The sequence below is a fragment of the Oryza brachyantha genome, chromosome 9, assembly GCF_000231095.2.
Source record: "Oryza brachyantha chromosome 9, ObraRS2, whole genome shotgun sequence".
Lineage (NCBI taxonomy): Eukaryota > Viridiplantae > Streptophyta > Magnoliopsida > Poales > Poaceae > Oryza > Oryza brachyantha.
In genome coordinates this window covers 10,734,227-10,757,650 of record NC_023171.2, presented here as the reverse complement: position 1 = coordinate 10,757,650, position 23,424 = coordinate 10,734,227, and the positions used below count along the sequence as shown (strand labels likewise).

The 23,424-nt window shown below is 46.0% G+C and overlaps 4 protein-coding genes across 4 annotated transcripts; 2 read left to right on the top strand and 2 right to left on the bottom strand.

Annotated features, from left to right (window-relative positions):
* Window positions 1–4,103: 4,103 nt before the first annotated feature.
* Window positions 4,104–7,377, top strand: LOC102706037 (G-type lectin S-receptor-like serine/threonine-protein kinase At5g35370). The gene has a single exon (XM_015841069.2). The coding sequence runs from the start codon at window positions 4,119–4,121 to the stop codon at window positions 6,831–6,833; it is 2,715 nt and encodes a 904-aa protein (XP_015696555.2). The 5' UTR covers window positions 4,104–4,118; the 3' UTR covers window positions 6,834–7,377.
* Window positions 7,378–8,666: 1,289 nt separating this feature from the next.
* LOC102710436 (mitochondrial phosphate carrier protein 3, mitochondrial-like) lies at window positions 8,667–11,593 on the bottom strand. The gene is made up of 5 exons (XM_040527837.1): window positions 11,203–11,593; window positions 10,114–10,475; window positions 9,968–10,011; window positions 9,152–9,491; window positions 8,667–9,058 (listed from the first exon to the last, which is right to left on the bottom strand). Exons 1-5 carry the CDS (start codon window positions 11,428–11,430, stop codon window positions 8,977–8,979), a joined length of 1,056 nt encoding a protein of 351 aa, XP_040383771.1. The 5' UTR covers window positions 11,431–11,593; the 3' UTR covers window positions 8,667–8,976.
* Window positions 11,594–13,034: 1,441 nt separating this feature from the next.
* Window positions 13,035–15,897, top strand: LOC102705748 (alpha carbonic anhydrase 7-like). Its single transcript, XM_015840889.2, has 7 exons — window positions 13,035–13,330; window positions 13,420–13,631; window positions 13,732–13,838; window positions 14,757–14,865; window positions 15,035–15,205; window positions 15,302–15,352; window positions 15,477–15,897. The coding sequence occupies exons 1-7, from the start codon at window positions 13,147–13,149 to the stop codon at window positions 15,543–15,545; spliced, it is 903 nt and encodes a 300-aa protein (XP_015696375.2). The 5' UTR covers window positions 13,035–13,146; the 3' UTR covers window positions 15,546–15,897.
* A 600-nt stretch (window positions 15,898–16,497) lies between these two features.
* On the bottom strand, window positions 16,498–18,477 carry LOC102710150 (F-box protein At1g10780). Its single transcript, XM_006660625.2, has 3 exons — window positions 17,466–18,477; window positions 17,078–17,358; window positions 16,498–16,971 (listed from the first exon to the last, which is right to left on the bottom strand). The coding sequence occupies exons 1-3, from the start codon at window positions 18,229–18,231 to the stop codon at window positions 16,735–16,737; spliced, it is 1,284 nt and encodes a 427-aa protein (XP_006660688.2). The 5' UTR covers window positions 18,232–18,477; the 3' UTR covers window positions 16,498–16,734.
* Between the last annotated feature and the right edge of the window lie 4,947 nt (window positions 18,478–23,424).

Here is a 23,424-nt window from a genome sequence, read left to right as displayed (position 1 = left end):
CTTGCCTGTGTGATAGTAGTATTTCGGCTCGGCTACTCCCCTGGAGTAGGTCACAGGGCTAAACGATGTTTGACCGCCCAATCTGAGTGTACGTGATGATAGTCTGTGCTTGCAGATGAATGCATATGTACAGTGGCAGTGTACTGTAGCTCCCCTGGTGCAGTCCATGGATGGATCGGGTCAGGCTTTCTGGACAAGGATGATCGATCCCATATAGCTGAGGTGGCTGACTTGATCATATCCGTTTGATGTACGAACCAGATATATTTGCAAATATATGAACTTTCTAATCTCGATTAGATTTATTTGTGTGGTAACAAATTTAGACACATATATAAAACATATATAGTGATACATTAATTAATCTAGATAAACTCATAAAGTCTTGTAAAATGAAATGGATTGAGTATTTATACTACAGTAATCAAGCTAATATAATTTGCCTTACCATTAGTGTGATTAACATTGCATATAGTATTATATTGCGTTTGTTTTGGGAGTACGAGACCATGCATCAATGGTGTGAGGTGGTACTGGCATCCGCTTGTATGAGATGATGCAGCAATGCGTCTGATTACTGTCACGAGGAAGACTGAGGCATGCTTTACTTGAGCTTTGCCATCCACGAGTACATCACAGTGCAATTCCTAAATATGGTTTCAAACATGCGCATGTGATCTCAATCCCTAGTGGATATATACCCTAACCAAACCAGTTGCTAATAGTACTGCTACTTCAAAAGAATTTTTTTTTTGAAAGGAATACTTCAAAAGAATTTTGAATCCATGTCCTTGACAGACCATTGTCAGTACAAACTGGACCCGGACTGCTGCAAATTTCCTTTCCGGCCGCAGGCTCCATACAGAGCAGTCCCCTGGAAAATTCCAAACATTTTACTATCTGACGATTATGCCATGCACGCAGACAGTTAACCCCATACATGTGATGCATGACATAATTCTGTCCTCCACATCAAGGCCTAAAAATCTCATTCCCTGACCTTGTTTCGTTTTTCCGCTCATGCTTCTAGAGCTAAAAAAAATCTCTGATCCCATATGTAAATAGAGTGCTTTCTTGAGTAGCATAATGGAAAGTCCGGCCATGGCAAATCAATGGGTAATGAAAGTCTACTTTGACATGCAAGGGACAGTATCTTTTGCCAAATCCCCATCTCCAGTGGCCAAAAACCTCTTTACCTGATTGCACACTTGGGTTCATGGGGGGGGGGGGGGGGGGGGGTTAAAAAGCAAGCGGGGAATGTTGATTAGGGTTTGACCGGCAGTAATCGATGAGAGTGGGAGTGTCAGTCCCCCTCCTCGTGCACTGCTGGGCGCCTTTCCCACACTTCGCACGCAGCTAGCCCCGTCCCGGCCCGGCCGGGGCCCCTTTCGAGTCTTTTTGAGCTCTCGCTCTCTCTCTCTTTTCTTTCTCCCTCTCTTTTGCTCTTTTGCTTGTGTGTGTCTCTGAAACACTGTGGGGGATGGTGAGACTGGGAGAGGACATGGAGAAAACACAAAAGGTTTTAAAGGCGAAAAGTTACTCCAGAAGGTTGCTATAAAACCCAAAAGTCAATCAAAGTGTAGTGGAAAGTAAAGCAAAGTTGCAAATTAGTCCTTTTTGGGTAGGAGATTGAATGTTTCCCTAGTCCCTACCTGGGAAGGAACAACGCAGTAAAGATTTAAAACGCCGTTTGCACTGTGGAACCCATCCATCCATGCTAACATGCAGATCTAAACAGAAGCACGAATAAACGGTTTATGGCCAGAGTAAAAACTCGTCTCATTTCCATTTCATTGATCGATGCTTAGCAAGTCCCTTGTACTTAATCGCCTTATCTAATATCAATTCAAGAGTGTAAACACTTATTTACCCTCTCCATATCTTAAAAAATAATATCGCTGATTTTTCTATCGCATAGTTTTATATTATTATTTTTTACAAATATGTAAATTTAAGATATAATTAGTACTAAATCCAACCATAATAAAATAAATAATAATTATATAATTTTTTGTTAAGACGGATGACCAAACGTATACCCAGATAATCAATGACGTCATTTATTAAAACACGAATGAAGCTTTTCTCTATTTTCTTTTTTTTAAGGCTGCCCCCACTTAAACCTACCTGCTGGTAAAGTACCCTGGCAACTTCAATTCCAACAATAAGACGAATGCACATGAGATATGGCCACCGCCTAGCCCAACGCTAACTGTAGCGACCGTCCGTGACGCAGACACCAGTGCACATGGACGGAGCACCACAGTGGTGGTGGCAGCAGCATCACGCGAACAGTGTACGTGGTGACTGCGCGGGGTAGTAGTATTAAACTGGCGTCCCTGCAAATCTGCAAACGGGCGATGATTGCAGCAGCTCGGTGTTACTGTATGGGACACCCCCAATGGACTGAGACAATTGATTATGCATGCGCCTGCCCTACAATGGCGCAGTGAAACCGGCTGGAGAGGCTTGTTTTTGAGCCCCATTTGGGATGCTTCTCGGTTTCGGCAGGAGAGTGAAACTGGGCTGGTAAATAGGCTTCGTTTGTGTTGGTGGCCCAGGTAGTACTTGTTATGTTGTGGCTGACTGGCTGGTGTGGTTTGGCCCACGTGCTAGCAATTGTGTAATGGGCCAGGCCACGGCTATGGCAATGCTTGAGCTAATCCTGCGAGGCCCTATATAAGTAGTATAGGGCGATTATTTTTTGTGCTCTTAGAGATAAAGATTCTCACTGTGGGTTTAACATGAAGCCTGGACAACATATGCGCATATTTTCAACACTTCTTTTGGATGTCAATATTTGGCTCGAATCTGTACAGATTTTCATCACACAGTCAACCAAACCTGGAGTAAACAACCAACTTCGTGTGTAAAGTGAGAACTGGCCGGGCGACCTGCAGATGCGCTACCAACTTATCCTTACTACCAAATATTCTTTTCCCTTTTTTTAAACCATAAAAACCGAAATCTGAACGCTTATCTCATGTTTGAAGAACCTGGAGGTGGGAGGTAATCAGTTGACTTTCCAGTTTCCACAGCAAATATCCCAATTCTGCAGCACTGCTGCATTCCGTTTGCTTTAATGCTGAGCACAGTAGTCAACGTACAGCAACGGCCTACGGCCTAATAGCCAGCTGTGTTTGACGGTTACCTGCAGACTTGCAGTGCCCAGCCCAGTGCCCGCCGATGCACCAACCGAAGATTTCGCTTTCACTCTCAGGCTGGACACCCAGCAACTCGACCCACTCCACCGTTTACGCTTTAAAAAACGCCCCGATCCAGAAGAAAAACCGCGCAATCCAATCCGGCGAAGCGCCATGCCGCGAGCTATAGATTCCGAGGCCTAAACCGCGGCCGAAAAGGAAAAAAAAAAAAAACCCAAGCCAGTCGAGCCCAACTCTCCCGCGCGGCGCCGGAGGCTAGATGGTAACGAGGACCCGTGATCCGAGACCCGATGGTTATTTATTTAATTAGGGTACGGATATGAACTAAATATATTATCCGTGGGTAAGTAATCGGGCAAATACCTTCATCCGATAGGTACGCGGGTATGAAAATGTTCTTATGATCCCATACCCGTTTACCCATGGGTAATAAATACCTATAAGTTTAAATACACGTCATGGTCCAATATCAAATTAGCCTAGCCCAATTAACCAAAACCCTAGGTATTTAAATCATCCATATATTTTTCCACTACACTATATAAATGTTTGATGTCTTTAGTATCTAGTATCTATTGTAATATACTATATGGAAACTATGTAATTTAGATTGTTTTAAACTATTGCGGGTATATGGGTAATCCGATAGGTAAGGTTTATCCAAACGGGTATGGGTATGGAGAAATTTTTCTACCCGTGACGGGTATGAGTATTTTGATGGTACGAAATTTTACTGGTTGGTATGAATCTAGGGTACCAATACCCGATGGGTATTTACCGTTGCCATAGGAGGCCGAAGCAGGTGCCGATTTCGTCTCTTCTTGCGCATTATTACTCAACCGAAGTCAGCGCTCCCGATCGGCGATCGCCTACTGCTCCATCCCCCCTCGTGCCGTGCGTCCGTACGCTACATGGGCACAGCCGCCGCGGGCGCCTCACCACGCAAGCACGCAGATGCCGCCGCCGACGAGATCGCTCGCGTGCCTGCTGCTCCTGCTCCTCGCCGCCGTGCGGGCGTCGGATGCCGGGCCCCTGGCCGTGGAGATCGTGCGGCCCAGCTTCACGGCGACTAGCTACGAGTACATCGACACCGGCGGCGCGTTCTTGCAGTCCAGGAACGGCGCGTTCAGCGCCGCGGTGTTCAACCCCGGGAAGCAGCAGGCCAGCTTCTACCTCGCCGTGCTGCACGCGCCGTCGGGGACGCCCGTCTGGTCGGCCAACCGCGACGCGCCCACGGGCTCGTCCGGTAAGGTCCAGCTCTCTGCGGGAGGGATCGCCGTGTCGGACACCAATGGGACGGTGCTGTGGTCGACGCCGCCGCTGCGGTCCCCCATCGCGGCGCTCCGCCTGCTGGACACCGGGGACCTGCAGCTGCTGGACGCCGGCAACGCGACGCTGTGGCGGTCGTTCGATAACGCCACCGACACGTTGCTGCCGGGCCAACAGCTACTCGCCGGAGCATCCTTGTCGTCGGCGAAGGGTCCGACCGATTTCTCCCAGGGGGACTACCGGCTCGGCGTGATCACCTCCGACGTGCTGTTGACGTGGCAGGGATCCACCTACTGGCGCCTATCGAATGACGTCCGGGCGTTCAAGGACAGAAACGCCGCCGTGGCGTCCATGTCGGTGAACGCGTCGGGGCTATTCGCGCTTGGCGCCGACGGAGCTGTGGTGTTCCGGGTGGGCCTCCCGCCGGCGGAGTTCCGCATGCTGAGGCTGGGGAGCGACGGCCGGCTGCGCATCACGAGCTTCGCGCACCTGAACTCCTCGGCGCCGGTCGGCAGCGATTTCATCTCCCCAGCCGGCGACTGCGAACTCCCGCTGCAGTGTCCGTCCCTTGGCCTCTGCTCCGCGGGAGGCAACGGCTCGACCTGCACGTGCCCGCCGTTATTTGCCGCCTCCGTGACAGTTCCCGGCTCGTGCACGCCGGGGGACGGCTCCACGCTCGCGTCGCCGGCCGCGTGCCAGAACAACAGCGGCGGCGGCGGCTCCGTTTCATACATCGCCCTCAAGCAGCCGATCGCCTACTTCGCCACGAAGTTCGACGCTCCGACGAACACCGGCGTCAACAGAACCGCGTGTCGCGCGCTCTGCACCGCCAGCTGCGCCTGCCTCGGCTTCTTCCACGACAACGCCACCCTGACATGCCGCTTGCTCGGAGGAAAGCAGCTCGGCTCGCTATACACGGGCACGTCAGATACAAACCTGGGATACATCAAGACGTTCAGCTCGGCGACCAAAGCCGGAAGCAACCAGCCTGGCTCGTCGTCGGCGAACCACACTGTGCCGATCGTCCTGCCGTCCGTTGCGGCGTTCCTTCTCCTTTCCGTGCTCGCATGGTACCTATGGTGGAGAAGCAGGATGAGCAAGAACGGCAAGAAAAAGAAGGGCAAGAACTCCACCATGAAAGTGTACATGGGCCGTCAGAAGTCACCGACCAGGGACACCGGTTATAACGCGGACGCCGACGCTGACGACGACGACGACGAGATCGTCATACCGGGCATGCCGACGAGGTTTAGCTACCAGGAGATTACAACGATGACCTCCAATTTCGCGACAAAGGTGGGATCCGGTGGGTTCGGCTCCGTGTACAAAGGGGAGCTTCCGGGCGGCGAGGGGCTCATCGCCGTGAAGAAGCTCGAGGCCGTCGGCGTGCATGCCAAGCGGGAGTTCTGCACGGAGATTACAATCATCGGCAACATCCGCCACCTCAACCTCGTCCGCCTCCGCGGCTTCTGCGCCGAGGGCTCCCGCAGGCTGCTCGTCTACGAGTACATGAACCGCGGCTCGCTCGACCGGTCACTGTTCGGCCGCACGGGGCCGGCGCTGGAGTGGGGGGAGCGCATGGAGGTGGCCATCGGCGCGGCGCGCGGGCTGGCGTACCTGCACACCGGGTGCGAGCAGAAGATCGTGCACTGCGACGTCAAGCCGGAGAACATCTTGCTGGCCAACGGCGGGCAGGTGAAGATATCCGACTTCGGCCTCGCCAAGCTGATGTCGCGGGAGCAGTCAGCGCTGTTCACCACCATGCGAGGAACGCGCGGGTACCTCGCGCCGGAGTGGATCAGCAACGCGGCCATCTCCGACCGCGCCGACGTCTACAGCTTCGGCATGGTGCTGCTAGAGCTGATACACGGGAGAAAGAACCGTGGCGAGCAGGAGGCGTTGAACAACAACGTCGCCGTCGCGGTCGCCAGCGTCGAGCACTCGGACTGGCCGTCCGGGTGGAGCAGCGCGATGACTTCGACGGCGAGCGGGACGAGCGGCGGCGGCGGCGACGAGTACTTCCCGATGGTGGCACTGGAGCTCCATGAGCAGGGGAGATACCTGGACCTCGTCGACGCGAGGCTTGAGGGACGCGTCGACGAGGCCGAAGCAGCACGCGCAGTCCGCGCCGCGCTCTGCTGCCTCCATGAGGACCCCGCGCTGCGGCCGAGCATGGCAGCCGTGGTGCGGATCCTGGAAGGCACCGTGCCGCCGCCGGAGCCGCGGGTCGAGGCACTCGGCTTCCTGCGGCTCTACGGGAGGAGCCATCCCCTGCCGCAGCCGGGATCGTTGACCGCCATGGCCGGCACGACGGGCTCCGCCGCCGGCTCCGTGTCGTCGACGGCCGGTGGTGGCTCCCATTTGGACGTGCCATCGCAGGACACGTCAGGAGAGAGATAGCACCGTGATAACCGAGCGCTGTATACGATCCAGCACGTATGACGTGGCAGTGGCACTGTGTGCATCTCCACAGTGCCAGCATGGCATTGACATGGCAGTGTATATACCTGTCCATTGTAGAATCCTTGGATCCGATTACCCTGACAAGATGATAATCTGCAATGCTGCATACTGGTCCATATGGTCAATTTCTGCAGGCTGATAACCAAAAAAAAAGGAGAGGAGAAAACTGGTCCTTGAGGTGTGGACACTGGACATAGATAAAAAAATGGCCGCCATAGATAAAAAAAAACAAGTTGCCAACTTGTTCGTGGGATTAGAGTATAAGAATAAGGGTTAGCTTTGAAGTTGGTGACATGGACACATAAAAACATGATTCCTGATTAGTGATTAGTAGTAGTATATGATAATATGCACAGTACATTTCTTTGGTGAGGTTGAGAAGGGTGTAAACTGTACTTCAAAGCAGGAAAAGAAACAGAGGCTCTCTCCCGAAGCAACAACGGTTATGTTTCCATGCCTAATAATTCTATCTTTGGAAACACAAGTTAGGCTGGTGAATTAAAGCAAAGAGTATTTACAGTGTGATGTGGGTGATGACAAATTGCCCCTGCTAGTAAGTAGCATTGGAGCTCTTTACGAACTAACGCTAATTACCTCTGCCTAAGTTTGACTTATCAGTCAAAAACTGCTTGATCTTTGCTAACACCATCCGCACCGACAAAAGCACAAGTTGTCGGTATGCCTGAGTCCTTTTTTTTTTCTTATTCTGAATAGATAAATAGCTGAATAGCTAGCTAATTTTGTAATGATTATTTAAGAGTGTGAATGAATGAATTAACTATTATAAAATAGATAGATAGGTTAATAATAGTTTTCTAAGAAAATCATATTTCTATATACATAGAATGCTTTTTAAAAAGTTTTCTTAATTGCTTATAACATGTAGAGCCCACCGCGCCCGTTTTCATGTTCCCCACTCATTTTTCTCTTTTGTTTGCTTACGCCTCTAGGGATTTGTATTTTTCTCCACCTTTATTAATGAAATAACACAGTCTTGTGCTGATTCTTTCAGAAAAAGAATGCTTTTAAAAAATTACACCATTTAAAAGTTTGATAAGTATGCCGATATGCCGCTCAATTAGATGATTTCATTTCTTATAAAAGAACATAACCCGAATCTGCAATGTGTATAGGCTAGATGTTCTCAATATTTATAATATTACACGGCTTTAATATATTTTTATATAATAGAAATGGTTTACATATTTGGTTTCCACTGGCAGACAGGGGGTAATAGTGGTCTCTAATACATGACATTGACTAATGTCTTTTTTTATCACAATATACTAGGAAAACATAGACCACCTAAACAGTGGAAGTATCAGCGGAGGCAAATTCAAAGACATTATTTTCATTTTGTATGTTGACTGCATAGTTGTCACTACATCTTAAAATATGGTCATTTCTAGAGGAACAATCTTTGTTGACCCTTCAAAATACAGCCTGGCTCAATTATTCAAAGAAAGATATGAACCTTTGCACGAAATGGAACCCTTTATTCGACTTGTTTTTTTCTCAATCATTCCGTTTGTTTACTTCCACTTGCTTGATGAAAAGGTTAGTTTTGTCAACAATGGGGATGTGGGAAATCCATCTTTTCAAGAATCCGAAAGTCTTATCGGTGCCCAACTTGACGCTTTCCAAGCTCAAAACTTGTGAAGGAAGTTGAGACATGTAACTATGTAAGAGATAGTGCACTCGTGCCACATAACTTGTGAAGAAATACGCGCAGTTGTTTGTCTTGGCCTTCTCTTTATTCAATTAAATCATATGGACACCGGTTAATTTGTCAACAAGATTTCACCAAGTAATAACTTACTGAAAAAATGATTTATGTACGTTACGGACATAGATTGTAACAAGGACGCAGATATGATTATTAATTTTTGAGTTTCCACCAACTAATAACTTGTTTGATACATTGCAACTATCTAACCTAATAAAAAAAAACACCAAAGGATTACGAATTGCACGAAGAAAAAAAATTATATCACCAATTTAGCGCCCGCGTTTGTGCTATGTTTCTCAACAAAAATATACTATTGATTATGAAACATAGATACAAGATGTTACAATAAGATCAAGCAGAGGCTTTCAATTCCGCAAGTTCTCCGATTGGCACAGCAACAGGAGCAGGAGCAGGAGCCCCACCGGTGGTTGGCCTGTAAAATTGTATAATCTATTAGATTTTAGAAATCCTACAGAAACAAATGCCTCCTACAGAAAATAAAACGCAGAAGTGCAGACAGACTTACAGGCCAATCATAACTTTGAAAGAATCATAGATCACCCACTGGGTTCCAGTCAGGGTGCCGATCATGAGGATGCGAAGAGGCAGACCGCGAGTGAAGAGTCCCCAAAGCCCAAGGTTCTTGACAGCATCTCCGGCGGTGGCGCCCTTGGCGTTGTTGAGAAACGAGACCAAGTTGTCGGCAGGGTGCGAGACGGCGGCGCAGAAGACTCCTGCGATGTAGCCACTCCCGAAGCTCACCCCGAGCTGCAGAGGCTTGCTGCACTGCTCCTTCGGTGTTGGGATGAGATGCTTGTATGCCATCTCCACAATGTTCTCGTACGTTGCGAATTTCATCATGGTGTCTGCAAACAAGAATGGAAGGGACAATCATAATTCAGACGATCATGAATTCAGTATCTCTCAAACAATGCTGATCACAACAAAGCCTTAGCATTATAGGGGTGTTTGTTTCCCCTGACTATTTTTTGTCACTGTCATATCGAATGTTTGGACACTAATTAGAAGTATTAAATATAGATTATTAATAAAACCCACATCATACTCTAGACTATTTCGCGAGACGAATATATTAAGTCTAATTAGTCCATGGTTAGCAAAGGTAATGCTACCGTAAACATTTGCTAATCATGAATTAATTAGGCTTAAAAAATTTGTCTAATAAAATAGACTTTATTTATACAATTAGTTTTGTTATTAATCTATATTTAATACTCCTAATTAATATCTAAACATCCGATGTGACAAGAAATTTTAAAAAAATCCCTATACCCCAACGGCCACTATATCGCGGCAAATTAAGCATATCAGGAGGACTTACAAGGAATCTGACGTCCCCATAGTGGAACCAGCCCTCTGAACAGTCTGCATTCAACAGGCAACATCAGTTTAGGAGCATAATAACAATGAAGTGATGATCATACGAAATGCAGGCTGATCAGAGCTGCGGATGCGTGTACACATTACCCTGCATAGCCTTCGCTCCTGACGATCTTTGGGAAGCCGTCGCTGAGCCCCCTGGCGTAGCCAGGCTGCGTCTGCACGCGGACCTTGACGGCCTCCATGGGGCAGAGCGCGACGTCGGCCGCCACCTCGGCGGTGGCCGAGCCGGCGAGGTAGATGAGCGTCTTGTACCTGGCGGCGTACTCCGGCCCTGCCAGGTCGGTGTACTCCTTCTTGAAGACCTCGTAGAGGCCGTACTTGAACGCGCCCTGCGCGCTGTAGCCGAGGAACGTCGGCGCCCATCCCCTGAAGAAGCCACGGGCGCCCTGCTCCCACATCACGACGCCGAACGCCGACGTGGTGCTCTTGTACTTCGCCGGATCGATCTGCGTGGTCGCAATCTCCGTGTCACAGACGAGGGGGTGATAGTTTGTAAATAAAAAATTTATATACGTGTTCTTACTGACTTAAAAGATAATACCATCAACTCTAAATTTAAAGTTGAAAAATTAAAGTTTGTCTCGTAAGTAAAAGCAAAAGCGAAAAATAAGAATGGAGAACAGCGGAAAATCAACAGTTCATCCGTAATTGAATAGTAACAACTAGTAGTGAATGGCATTATTTAAAAACCCTTAAAATTAACTCTAAATTAAGTTTTCAATTCAAATTTTGGCTGGCAATTGGTATGCCAAGAAACCGTATATGAGCCCGAGTTTTTAGGTTTGATGGGCCGAGGTACAACTACAAGAGCCCATCAGGCCTACAAGTCTTTGAATGCGTCTGACGAAAAGTATTTCCAGACACGTCTCGTCACGGATGACGTGCTCTGCGACATGTCTGTGTCTGTTACGCTCCAACTTTCTCGGTAGCTGACTTGGACCCGAAACTCCCGGTCATTTAACACGAGGAAAGGTCTTCCGCTCTTCCAGCCATCGACCTTGCAAGTTCCAACAAAACCACAAGGGAATATCGCGACTCGCACTTCGTGTCATAAAAATTTGCAGAATTTTTACCACCATCCGGGCACAAACGCGAGCAAATCTATCCAAAAAACTTGTTTTTGAGCTGTTCAGTTTCACAGAGATCGTGCGAGGAAAGTGCAGGCTCAGGTACCTGGATGTTGCACTTGATAACGTCGAGCGGGGTCACGGCGGCGTGCGTGAGCCCGCACGCGGCGGCCCCGCCGAAGGCGCAGGCGGAGTAGTACGCCGGCGAGAACATCTCGATCTTCCCGAACGGCGGCTCGCTCGGCGCCCCCGCCAAGACCGCCGGCGCGCCCCCGCCGCTCGGCGCCCCGCCGTCGTAGAGGAAGCTCGGGAGCAGCGAGCCGCGCGGCGCCATCTCCGTCGAGACCGGCGCGCGCGACCTGCGGAAACCTGGAAACCACACACACACGACACACACGCGCGCACGGCACACACGACGACACGACACTGCAGTGTTTACGGTATCCTCTGCGTCGTCTCGGCCTCTGTGGTTTCCCTGGTTGTTTGGAGCTTCGCCGCCCGCGCGCGGCTGCCGTTTTTTATACGGGAGGAAGCGAAGAGATGGTCTATTTCGCCGGCGGCGCTCGAGGGCTCGCGCGGTTGCAGCGCGCCTTCGGCGTTTGACCGCGTGTGGCGTGGAGAACTGTCGCGACGACCCTGTTAGTTTTCAGCTGCTTTTTAGTCTTGGAGGAGGGTTCTTCTTTCCTGAAGGGAACTGGTCACGTTCCGGTGTCACGGGTGATGTAAAGCAAGCTCTATCTCTCTCTCGAGTTTGGGAAATGGGATTAACTTTTCTGAGCTTGATGTTAATTTTGACCCTGTGGTTTAGGAGGTTGATGAGGCCGCGGTTTGATTTCGTAGTGAATTTCTCCTCCAACATTCGAGGGACAGTCTGGCTTAGACACGTTACCTCGCTGATTCGAGATGCATTGCACGACGGGTCGGCGGCGGTACACGGACAGCGCCGACGACGCCAACACTGAGCATGGAAGTGGGTTAATCTGAATGGCCCTTGATTACCCTTCATGAATTTATTTGAGCCCGCAAATGGCAACTTCAAAGCGCTTGAATGCACTCTACTGAAATATTCCATTCCTTTCGAAATAATGGATACATTTTATTTTGTTATAATAAAACTTTCATCAAAAATTACTTTACTAATGTATTACTTATGTGATAAAAAATCATAAGAATGTACATTTCAATAAATGACACCAATTTACGTCAAAAAAATAGAAAAAAAAGCTGCAAAAGAAAAACCTAAATATCACTCTAAGTTTAAGATTGACCCACAAGATGAATTGTTTAAATACCACTCTGTAATTCATCTAGATTTGAGATTTCACTCTCCCGAGATTGCCGCTGCTTGCATGTTCTTGTGGCCGTAGACCCCACACGTTCTAGGCTGAGAGGAGCAATGTTGCCATTCGTATGCACCAGGCCCATTAACACATGCAAATAGGGCCAAGAAACAAGGTGAGTGACGACTATGGGAAAATATCAAACCAAAGTGAATTAGGAGAGGTTATTCGTAACAGATTGTTTTTATGGGGCAATCTTAAACTCAAGGTATAACGACGGAGGGAATAAGCCACAAGGCCCACAACTATGCAGCTCGGAGACAATCGGACGAGATGCTGCACGGTGGAACGAAGAAGAAATGGCTGGTTATCTGGAGAAGAATGCTGTGATTCAGTGAGTACCATCGAGTGAGATTTTACAAACTCCAGACTCTGCTTTAAAAATTCTCCCGTTTGCTTTCTTTTAAGAACTTATGTCTTAACCGACAGAGGACCTCGACCGACACAAACACAAACACCTTGCTTGAGCAAACCCATGTACCGTACTCCTGCCAGGGTTAGCTTCTCTTTTCTCATATTTTTGCGTGGAAGGCGTACTTAACGTGATTTATTTTTGTAGCTTCTTATTTCCTTTCTTTTTTGCGTGGAAGCATGCTAACTTTAACGTGATGTTCTTGTATGAAATCCGATGGTGTCTTTTCCTCTTAATTTATCCCGAGAGCATGAGGCCATCGTCCCGTGTCTTCCTATTTTGAAGCCACCCACGATTCATGGCTCCTAAATTTATTGATCTCGACGACACCGCTTCCGGCCAACGCAAGCCGCGACCAACGGAGATGGCCCGCCGGAGACGAGACGCCCCCGCACCGGCACCGCCGCTGGTCCTGGCCAGCCTCGCCGTCTTCCTCGCCTTCTCCACCGCCGCCATCACGTCCGCGCGGGCAGAGGAAGCTCGTAAGTGCACCCCCAGCCGCTTCGATCGATCGATCGATCGATTGATCGATCAATCACCGTTTGGACGATCAAGTGAGAGCTGCGTGCAGACGCGTCGCACGAGGTGTTCGGCTACGACGACGACGCCACGGGGCCGGAGAAGTGGGCGGCGCTGCGCAAGGACTGGGCCATCTGCGGCGACGGCAAGAGGCAATCGCCGATCGACATCGGCAAGGTGGAGCCTCAGAAGGAGAAGGCGCCACTGGCGCAGACCTACAAGGCCGGCGCCGCCACCATGCAGAACCGAGGCCACGATTTCATGGTTGGACACACAGAGAGCCCAAGCTTTGCGGATACAGTCGCAGATATATGCAGCTCTGGTTCGATCCGAAACTGACGTGATTTGTGCCTGGGTGTTTCAGCTGAAATGGAAAGATGGGAATAGCAAGCTGACGGTCCAAGGGAAGGAGTACACGCTCCTGCAGGTGCACTGGCACGCACCCTCCGAACACACAATCAACGGAACCAGGTACCCACTGCACCATCCTTCATCCATGGCATGGTTAACACGCGGTTACCGTTGGGGACTTGGTGTAGTAGTCCACTAGTCCCTCCGTTTTTTTATTTAACCATTCGCTTTATTCAATTTTTTATGCAAATATGTAATATTGTACATCATACTTATAGCGTTTTTAGTAATAAGTCAATCGTAACAACACAATTAATAATTATATATTTTTTAAAAACAAATAGTCAAATATAAATTTAAAAGCTAACTACATCGGAAATAAAAAACCACACAATAACCCATCAAACTCAAATAAACTTTGACTTTTTAAACATTTTATACGTTTTTATCGTTTGCCGTGATTATTGTGGTTACCGCTGGAGTGCAGTAACACAGCCCCCGACGGTAAGGTTTACCCATACCAAATTTCAAAACAGAACCTTTTTATCTGAAATTTTGATACCAGAACAGTATAATTACGAACTCGTTGGGCTGTATCTAGCTACTAGCTAGTTTAATTATGGTATGCTTAGTTCCCTAAAAGCTTTTTTTAAAAAAACATCACATTAAATTTTTGAACATCTAAATAAAGCATTAAACATAGATAAAAGAAATAATTACACAGTCAGGTAGAAAATCATGAGACAAATCTTTTAAACTTAATTAGTCCATGATTAGCCATAAGTGCTACAGTAACCTAAGTGTGGTAATGGCATATTAAATATGTTCAAAAGATTCGTCTCGCGGTTCGCGGTTTCCGGACAAGCTGTAAAATTCGTTTTTTCATTCGTGTCCAAAAACCTCTTTTGACATCCGATTAAACGTTCAATGTGACACTAAAAATTTTTTTTTCTCGAACTAAACATACCCTTAGCACTTGTATGCATTCTTATCGAACAGATTTCGCAGCGGTTAGTGCTAACAATTTAATTCATGCAGGTTCGAGGCAGAGATGCACATGGTTCACGAGGACCCCAGCAAGGCGAGAGCCGTCATCTCTGTGCTGCTCAGCACCAAAGCAGGCATGCCCAGCAAATTGTTGACCGAGGTCCAACCCCTATCTTTTAACTTTTGGTTATGTTTGTAAGTTAAATTTTGAGTTGTTTGAGAGGTTTTTCATCGTAGTTTATTTTTTAGACTTAGCTTTTAAATCAACTATAAATACGTATATAAAAGTTTTTTCATAAATTATTTCCTATTTACAAATGTGTCTGAAGATGGGGCCATACTTCAAGAGTCTTGCTGGGAAAGAGAAGGGTGAGGAGGAAGTGAAGCAGCCTGTTGATCCATCGACCTGGATAGACAAAACCTCAGGCTACTACAGATACGACGGCTCCCTCACAACGCCGCCTTGCACCGAAGGAGTGATCTGGACGATCATGAGCAAGGTATATGGAAACAATGCAGGAGTATGTGATCATGAGCTCACGTATATGCAGGCATCAGCTGATGAGCTGAACTTTCTGTCCTTAACTGTCTAACAGATAGCAGATGCATCAAAGGAGCAGATTGACTTGTTCAAGACAGTGACTACGGTATGTAGGTGCTGAAGGACTGTGAATGATTGTAGCTATGAATAATCCGAATTGGAGATTTGGATTTGCGCTGCATTTGATGATTGTTCCAGTGTAAAATCCTGACGTATATCTACTGATGCAGCGCGTGGAGCCAAACGCACGGCCAGCACAGAAACTCAACGATCGAATTGTCCGCTACTATGAAGTTTAATCTAAAGATGCGCCCGGACAAAGAGTGACTAAAGTGTGAGCATTTACATGTAGAGTGTAGACAATGCAATAGATTAGTTATGGGTTATTGTTTATAGTAGGCACGATGACTGAACAGAAAACTAGAAATCTGGGTGATCACCGGATTTCCCTGACAGATCGGATTATGAAATCTCAATACCAATGTCGAACAAGTTCTCGTTATCTAAAAACAAATTCTATCTTGATGTTAGTTGGTTTCAAATTCAGTTTCAATTCATACTATTTTGGTGGTTTTGACCATTACAACCCAGGATCCACCAAAACTAGAAGTGTGTACCATGTACAAACAGATTGAAAAACATTTCACAAGTCACCCAAAGATAAAGCTGCATCCCTAAATTACCATGCCATTCCAAGTTTTTTTCATCAGGCGGCTACAGAGAGCCAGCAAAAGAAACTAGTACTACAAGAAAACAGAGCACTGTGGACAGCACGTTCCAAGTTCTTATTAAGTAGCATCTCACAATTCAAAAGGCAGCAGTAGATAGACCAAAAGATCATACCAGATTGGTAGAGCCTTACGATATTCTGACCAGAACATATTAAATCCACAGAATTTCAATTGACTTAAAGCTCAAATGTTGCTTCGATTGACCAGTTACAGAAACATGCAGTGGATAACTACAATAAGAACAAGCTAATAGTGAAGCTGGGTTCTGAGAGTGTGTAGTTGTGGTTTTCGCACAGTTTTCCCTAATTATTTGCGTAACTGTAAGGTTTAGTCTCATTTCTCCTTAAAAAGGGAGACCTTCATATAAAGTATGCTGTCAACGGCTTGCTGATTTCAGGGGGAAAAACAAGCTAATAGTGAAGCTAAGGCATCCTCTAGAATGTAGGAGTAGCATGTTTAGTTTGCGATGGTTCACCTACAGATGTACAGAATAGACATGCAGTATGCCACTAGACAAATGTACGCTAAGAGAATAGAGATTAAAAAGACAGTTTTCAAAATTCCAAGCACATGAATCAAAATTGTTCTACAACAAACTCCAGCATTTAAACTCAACCAGGTAAACAACAAGTACACAACTTCATAGTTACTCAAGGACTGGCATACATCCTCTATTCAAATGAAAATAAAATGAAATGAAAAAAATAGTTCTTACCCAAATCAATTTGATGAAAAAAAAATCACGCAGCATCCTGCTTTATTCAACCCGTACTTTCTTGTTGTTCATGTATTTGAACTTACATATCTCCTCAAAGAAATCATCAGCCGCATCATGGCAATTCTTCATCTGCGAGATTCTGATGACCATAGTGCGCAGCCTCACGCTATACTTCACAAGCGACTCGAGAGTGTTCAGCTTCTGCTCAGCATTTAGTGGTGAGCGCACTGTGATCAGAACCTCTTCCAAGCAAGGGATGCAGAACCTTGCGTCTAACTGCATTCACAATTCTCATATATTAGTCATCTATATCATTTATCAATGCCTTATATAACAATCCAAAGTTCAATGCTATGCTGCAACATGCAAACCAAGCACTCACACTTTTCAAGCTGTTTTTCTGGCACAGGGCAGCAAACATGGCACCATGAATATCAAACTTGCGGAGATTCGGGTGGCTGTTAAAGAAATCAACCAGATCAACCTCCGGGAATGGCTGGAGCGCATCAAAGTCGCCACAGAACTCGATTTTCATCACTAGGTGCTTCACATCCCTCGCACACTGCAGCACAGAGTTTACTGCAGCCCAGCTCCATTGGACGCCGCGCAGCGAGAGGTGCTCCAGATCTGGGAGCTTCCCAGTGTCCACCTTGTACACCCTCCCTGCAACATTTCGTCAGAAAACAGCACATCACATGAACACAACCCTAAGTAGTAGTAACTCGCAGCAACATGTCAGCGTGACGAACAATTCGGAGTGTGTTGCATACCGGTGCTTTTGGCGATTGAGAGGCGGCGGAGGCTATGGTCACCGCGCAGAGTAATCCAGGTGAAGCCCTGGACCTCGAGTGACTCGACGCGGGGAGCGACTAGCGAGAGAGAGCAGTTACCGGAGCCGAGGAAGTCAAGCCGGCATCGCTCGAGCAGCGGGAGTTCGATGGATACAGCGCCCGAGCAGTCGCAACCAAGCAGCGACAGGTCGGTGAGGTTGGGGCACGCGGCGATGGCGTCTTTCACAGCGCTGTCCTCTAGCGGGGCGCCGACAATCTCCAGCACGCGGAGCCGGTCTAGTCGCCCCCACGCCGGCGCGGCCGTGAGCGAGACCCCCCAGAGCCTGAGTTCCTCCAGGCCCCTGGCCAGGCCAATGCAGTCCAGGTAGCCGCCGTCCTCCGCCTTATCAGCGGCGGCGGCGTCCATCCGCAGCTCGAGCACCCTGAGCGAGGCGCTGCGCAGCGATAGCCACTCGGGCAGGCGGGCCATGGAGAAGGGGCAGTAGATGACCAGCTCCCGGAGCCGCTCGACGGACGCCACCATCCTGCCGATGGCATCGTCCGCCGCGCCCCCCGCCGCCGCGGCGGTGTCGAAGGCGTTCCGCGGGAAGAAGAGCGCCGGCAGGTAGGGCACGCACTCGCGCCAGCGGCGGCACACGCAGGCGCACGCCGCCACGTCGCGGACGTTGCTGAGCATCGACAGGACGTGCTGCACGACGCCGTCCGGGACGGAGTTCATGTCCGTCCCGCCGCCGCCGCCCTCCATGTGCTCGACGAAACGCCCTCGCGCCCCGGCCACAGCACCACGCCTCACTCACAGATGGAGACGGGGATACCCACGCGACATGGGGATCGGAGGCGGCCACGGGGTGGATTATAGATAGATCGGGCGTGGGGGCGCGTCGGGGAGGATTTGAAATTTAAAAACGGCGGAGGTGGTGGTGGTGGTGGTGGTGGTGCGGCGGCGAGTAGCTCGCCCGCCCGCCCGCTCGTGGGGGAGGGGAAAATTTCGAAATTGCGGCGACAGTCCGCTCGGATTCGAGAGGGTTTCAAATATACGGTTTGAAACGGGAGCAAGGGTTTGAGGGTTTTGCCCTTTTGGGGTTGGCGGCGGCGCCCGCTGCTGCTGGAGTCCGGAATTCCGAGCACGGCCGTGGGGGAATGGGCCGCGTGGGCTTGGACCGATTGTCAGGTCAGGGCTTCGGTTTCTTCTTCCTGGCAATGTCTCCATGGGTTTTTCTTTTCTTTTCTTCTCCTATGGGTTGGAGCCGTAGCGATGGTGCTTCAACGTGCTGAAATGTTCATGGAGTTATCACTGCCTTATGGACCTTTGCTGGAAGGATGTTGCTACTGTTTGTCCAGTTTTCTCACTAATGATTGTCTCCGACGGCGAGGAGGAAGCGATACCTAGTAGGTGTTAGGATAGCAGTACTTATAGATGAGTAGATTATATGTGGTTACATCTATAACATACGGTTGGTTGATATAGCAGGGTGAAGTGAAAGAGAATCAATAGGTTGTTTTGCCCTAATAGAGTAAGCGCAAAGCGGTGGGAGGTTGAAGAAATATGTTGACGGTTGGATTTGAATCCAACGGCTAGTCCAAATTCCGATAATTGATCAACGGTGGGTCCCTTCAATGTTTATAATTTTTGCTTAGATGAATTGTTTCTTTTTGGAGTCATGTTCGAAAGAAGCTATTATCATTTTCTGCTTATAAATGTAAAAACCCAATACGGTTGGTTGATATAGCAGGGTAAAGCGGTTCATAATTAATAGGTTGTTTTGCCCTAACAGAGTATGCGCAAAACGACGGGAGGTTGAAGAAACATGTTGACGGTGGGATTTGAATCCAACGGCTAGTCCAAATTCTGATGATTGTACATTGGTGGTTCCCTTCAATGTTTATAATTTTTGCTTTGATGAATTGTTTCTTTTTTGGGAGTCATGTTCGAAAGAACCTGTTATTCGAAAGAACCTGTTATTAACTATAAATAGTTACGTTGAAATTGACAAACAAAACATTTTTTTAACAAAAGACAACATACATTACTTCTTCCCAACATTATCAATTAGGAAACTTTGTCCGAACGTGCAATGAAAATCAATCATCTTGTATTAATTGTTCTAAATAACAGGTTGGCACCTCGTACTAGAGAGTTCTCTGCCGCCACACCCTTCCCTCTTTTTTTCCTTAGTTTGACTCTTCCACATAGGTGCCGGAGAATTTCTCTTTTCACTAGGTAATTGTGGAACAAATTTATTTCTCATATACTCATGTTTTAAGTGTAAATTTCATAAAAGCACAAGTATTATAAACCAAGTTTTACAAAACCATATAGTTTTTTGTATGTAGCACATAACCTCGAGTATAATGGCTCTAGAGTGTAAAAAACCACATTGTCAACCAATATTCTGTTATACAACATAAATAAGAAAAATACATGTACAATTATATTGGACTTATAAGTTCTTTCACTCATCATATACAAAGTTATAGCCCTCTAAGATTGAACATGTTTTATTTTACTGTAACATCACCTTAAATTGGTTAATAGTGTAGTTTTGTAAAACTATTTGACCATAAAACCCGAGGTTACGTGCAACATGCCAAAACCCATGTGGTTATAATGTGTGTGGCTTTATGAAATTCACTCTTTTTTATATAAAGGTCAAATTATGTATATTATCCTTTAAAATTTCTAGCTATGCTTGATCATTTTTGACAAAAACACACATAAACTCAGTAAAATTCGAAGTTTTACAAGCCTCACCATGCAAGAAAATTCATGTGTTTTCTTTTCTCCCATGGAAACCAGTTATTTCTTCGGTCTAAACAAAATTTCTGTTTGAAGAATAGGATTTTTCTATAAAAAGTATTCCAAACTCCTCTAAATGCTTGCACTGTCACTGTTGGTATAGAGCGCAGTATTTGGACTAAAACTAAACTGCCTCGATTCATATATTTTCATCCACTGTTTGTATGTTATATACTCTATTTGAATTTTACCCAACGATCGTTGACCAATTGCATGGACCATAGGTATGCCAAATTATTTTACTGTGTAGCTAGAGATATTAAGTTATGCTTTTAACTCAAAGTTTCTCTCTACTTTGTCATCCTGCCTTACCCACCGGCTGTGAGCCGGTGATTTTACAATTTGACACAAGCAAACACCCTCAATCTTTTGTTCCTTTATAAGCCAAAATTTAACTTTTTAATATTAAATTTAGAGTTGATCTTGAAGTTTTTTCACTGAAATTTATTTTCCAGCCTTAAAGTTATCGCTAAAAATACGTATATTAAAAATTTTATTCACAGATTATTGTTTGTTTGTAAATATACCGATAAGAAAAGAGAATCAAACAAACGTGTAAATTCACACCCCACTCCCCACCTTCTTCTTGGCATTGGTCTCTTGCATCTATTTTCACGAGTGCTACACACGATGGATTGGACAATCGTGGTGACAAGATAAAACTGCTAGTGATGGTGACAATTTCCAACCAATGGAACAAATTCCATCCATGATACTATCACATACACACATGATAAGGATGGTATCTTTAAAAAGGACGACACTATTATGATGGTTCACCACTGTACAAGGGCTCTCGAACTATCTACTCATCCATTTCATGGTAGTAGTATATATCTTTTTCATAAAAAAAACTACTCTATGGATGTGTATATATCTAAGTATTCATAAACAGAATATGTTATTTAACTACCAACAATGTTGATACAAAGTAATTTTTCTAGGGGTGGAATGCCTAGTTTACCCCTAGTTAGGCTCGATGAAAAAAGAATCATTTGTAGTTTTTCATGAGCTTTTAATGGTAACTATAAAAAATATAAAGAGATAATTTAATAGCTTTTCGTAGATGATTTTGCTGCTCCTTTTTCTCCTTTTGTATGTTGTAGACATGCTTTTTGTCTACGTTTATAGTAGAATTTGGGAGAGGAAGGCGTTGGGTTTATTGTTTCACTTCTAAATTACGAAAAAGTATTTGTATACATGCTACCATATACTGTAATGAGTCTCTTAAACGCTTGTAGAGTCACAACCTCATTTTTTTTTGTCACAAGTCAAATTTTATTTTTTAAACCTTAAATTTAGAGTTTATTTTAGGGTTTTTGTTTCATCTTAGTTTTTTTTTGCTTTGGTTTTTAGATTTCTAAGAACACATATGTAGCAAATTTTATTGATAATTAGTTTTCGTTTGCAAAAATATTATTTTGCCTTTTCAGCTATCTCCGCACAATCAATAACACCTAAAAAATTCCACATCATCACATACTCACTACGTATCAGCTAACTGATTGGACCAAGCAAACAAATATAGGCCACCTAATGACACAGACCCTGCATAATACCACCAAAATCAGACACAGCCACAGGGCAACCCAACAGCAGGCCAACACACACAACAAAAACAAGGTCAGCTCACTTAAAAAAAAACAGCTGAATGCCCAGGTGCACCAACCTAAGCGTCACAGTTTCTTTTTTTTTTTTCTTCCATAACAAATTGACAAGTGACCTATCTATCCACATGTCCTCACATGCACGGTTGGTTGGGAAAGAGAGGGTGGGATTTCTCGTCGCAGTTGGTTAGAAAAAGGGCAGCGTGACAATGGCCGCGCCGGTAACCAAACGGATGGTACGTTATATGCTAAAATACACCGAGGTGCAGTAGAAATAGCTATTTCCCATATATGAATTCATGGAAATAACTATATTTTAGAACTAGGATTAATCGGTGGATCTTAAAAAAATAATTATGGCAGGCTATATCAATAAAGCTAAACTAAAGCCGAGTTGGTGCTGATTTTAAAATGAACGACACGACACGTTGATCATTTGGTAGAAAAAAGTGTTAGATAGTCCAATAAGGACAAATCAATGACAGTGAGATTGGTGCTCATCTCGGTAGCTTGAGAACTATGTAGCGAACAAAACAAACGAATTTTAAGAGACTAAGAGCTAGAGACGCCTCAAATTGTAAGTAAGATAAAGGAACAAATCAATACCTGGGTACTTCGAGGAGCAACATTCTAACAAGAATTTTAGCTCAACACTCTAACAAGAATTTTAGCTTATGCATGTGAGAGTATCTCCAACAGGTTGGCTATTTGGCTCAACAAACTAAAATTTATCAATTTTAATGAAAATTTACAGTCAACAGGTTTGCCAACCGGATAGTCAAGCTATCAGACTGGCCAAACTAGTCCTCCCACTGACTAAAGTTGGACAGTCAAACCAAACTTGCTATATGTAGGCCCCATGCATGGGCCCCCACAGAACCTCTCCCATCATCCTCCTCTCATCCCCTCCAGATCTGATGCCGTCGCCGCTATCGGCTAAGGCTGCCTCCATCAGCATGCCGTCACCGCCGGCCCCTTCCGCTTGCCTCTCCTCCTTGTACTTAGATTGGAGAGTATAATAGAGATGCTGTTGGAGTAAAAATAATTTTGACTGTCTATTTTTTTTGTTAAACTGGCTAAACTGATATTTGGAGAGATTGTCGAAGATGCTCTGAGTAACTAGAAGTAGGTTGATAATCCCTTTAAATTTATGAAATATCATACAAATTTCAAATTTAGCCAGGATATATTAACTTAGTGCTACTTTTTGATTTTTTTTTCCTATTCCGCCCTGGGCTTAAGGACCATGGCAGTGGCAGTCCAGAGAGGATCTCTTTTTGTATTTTGGGGATCACTATCTAAAGGATTTGCTACTGGTTTTGTTGTTCATAATATAGCGCCAACAATTTGCTGGCTTGGGATTCAAGAAAAAGTTATAAAAACCAAGGCGCAAGTGTTATCATATTTCTTCACTTGCTGGTACGAATTTTATCATTTTCCGATTACGAATACAGTACACATTTCGATTTTTAAGAGGAGTACAAAAGATGCGCATAGGACATGCACATGGGGGTTAAGCGCGAAGCGAAAAAAA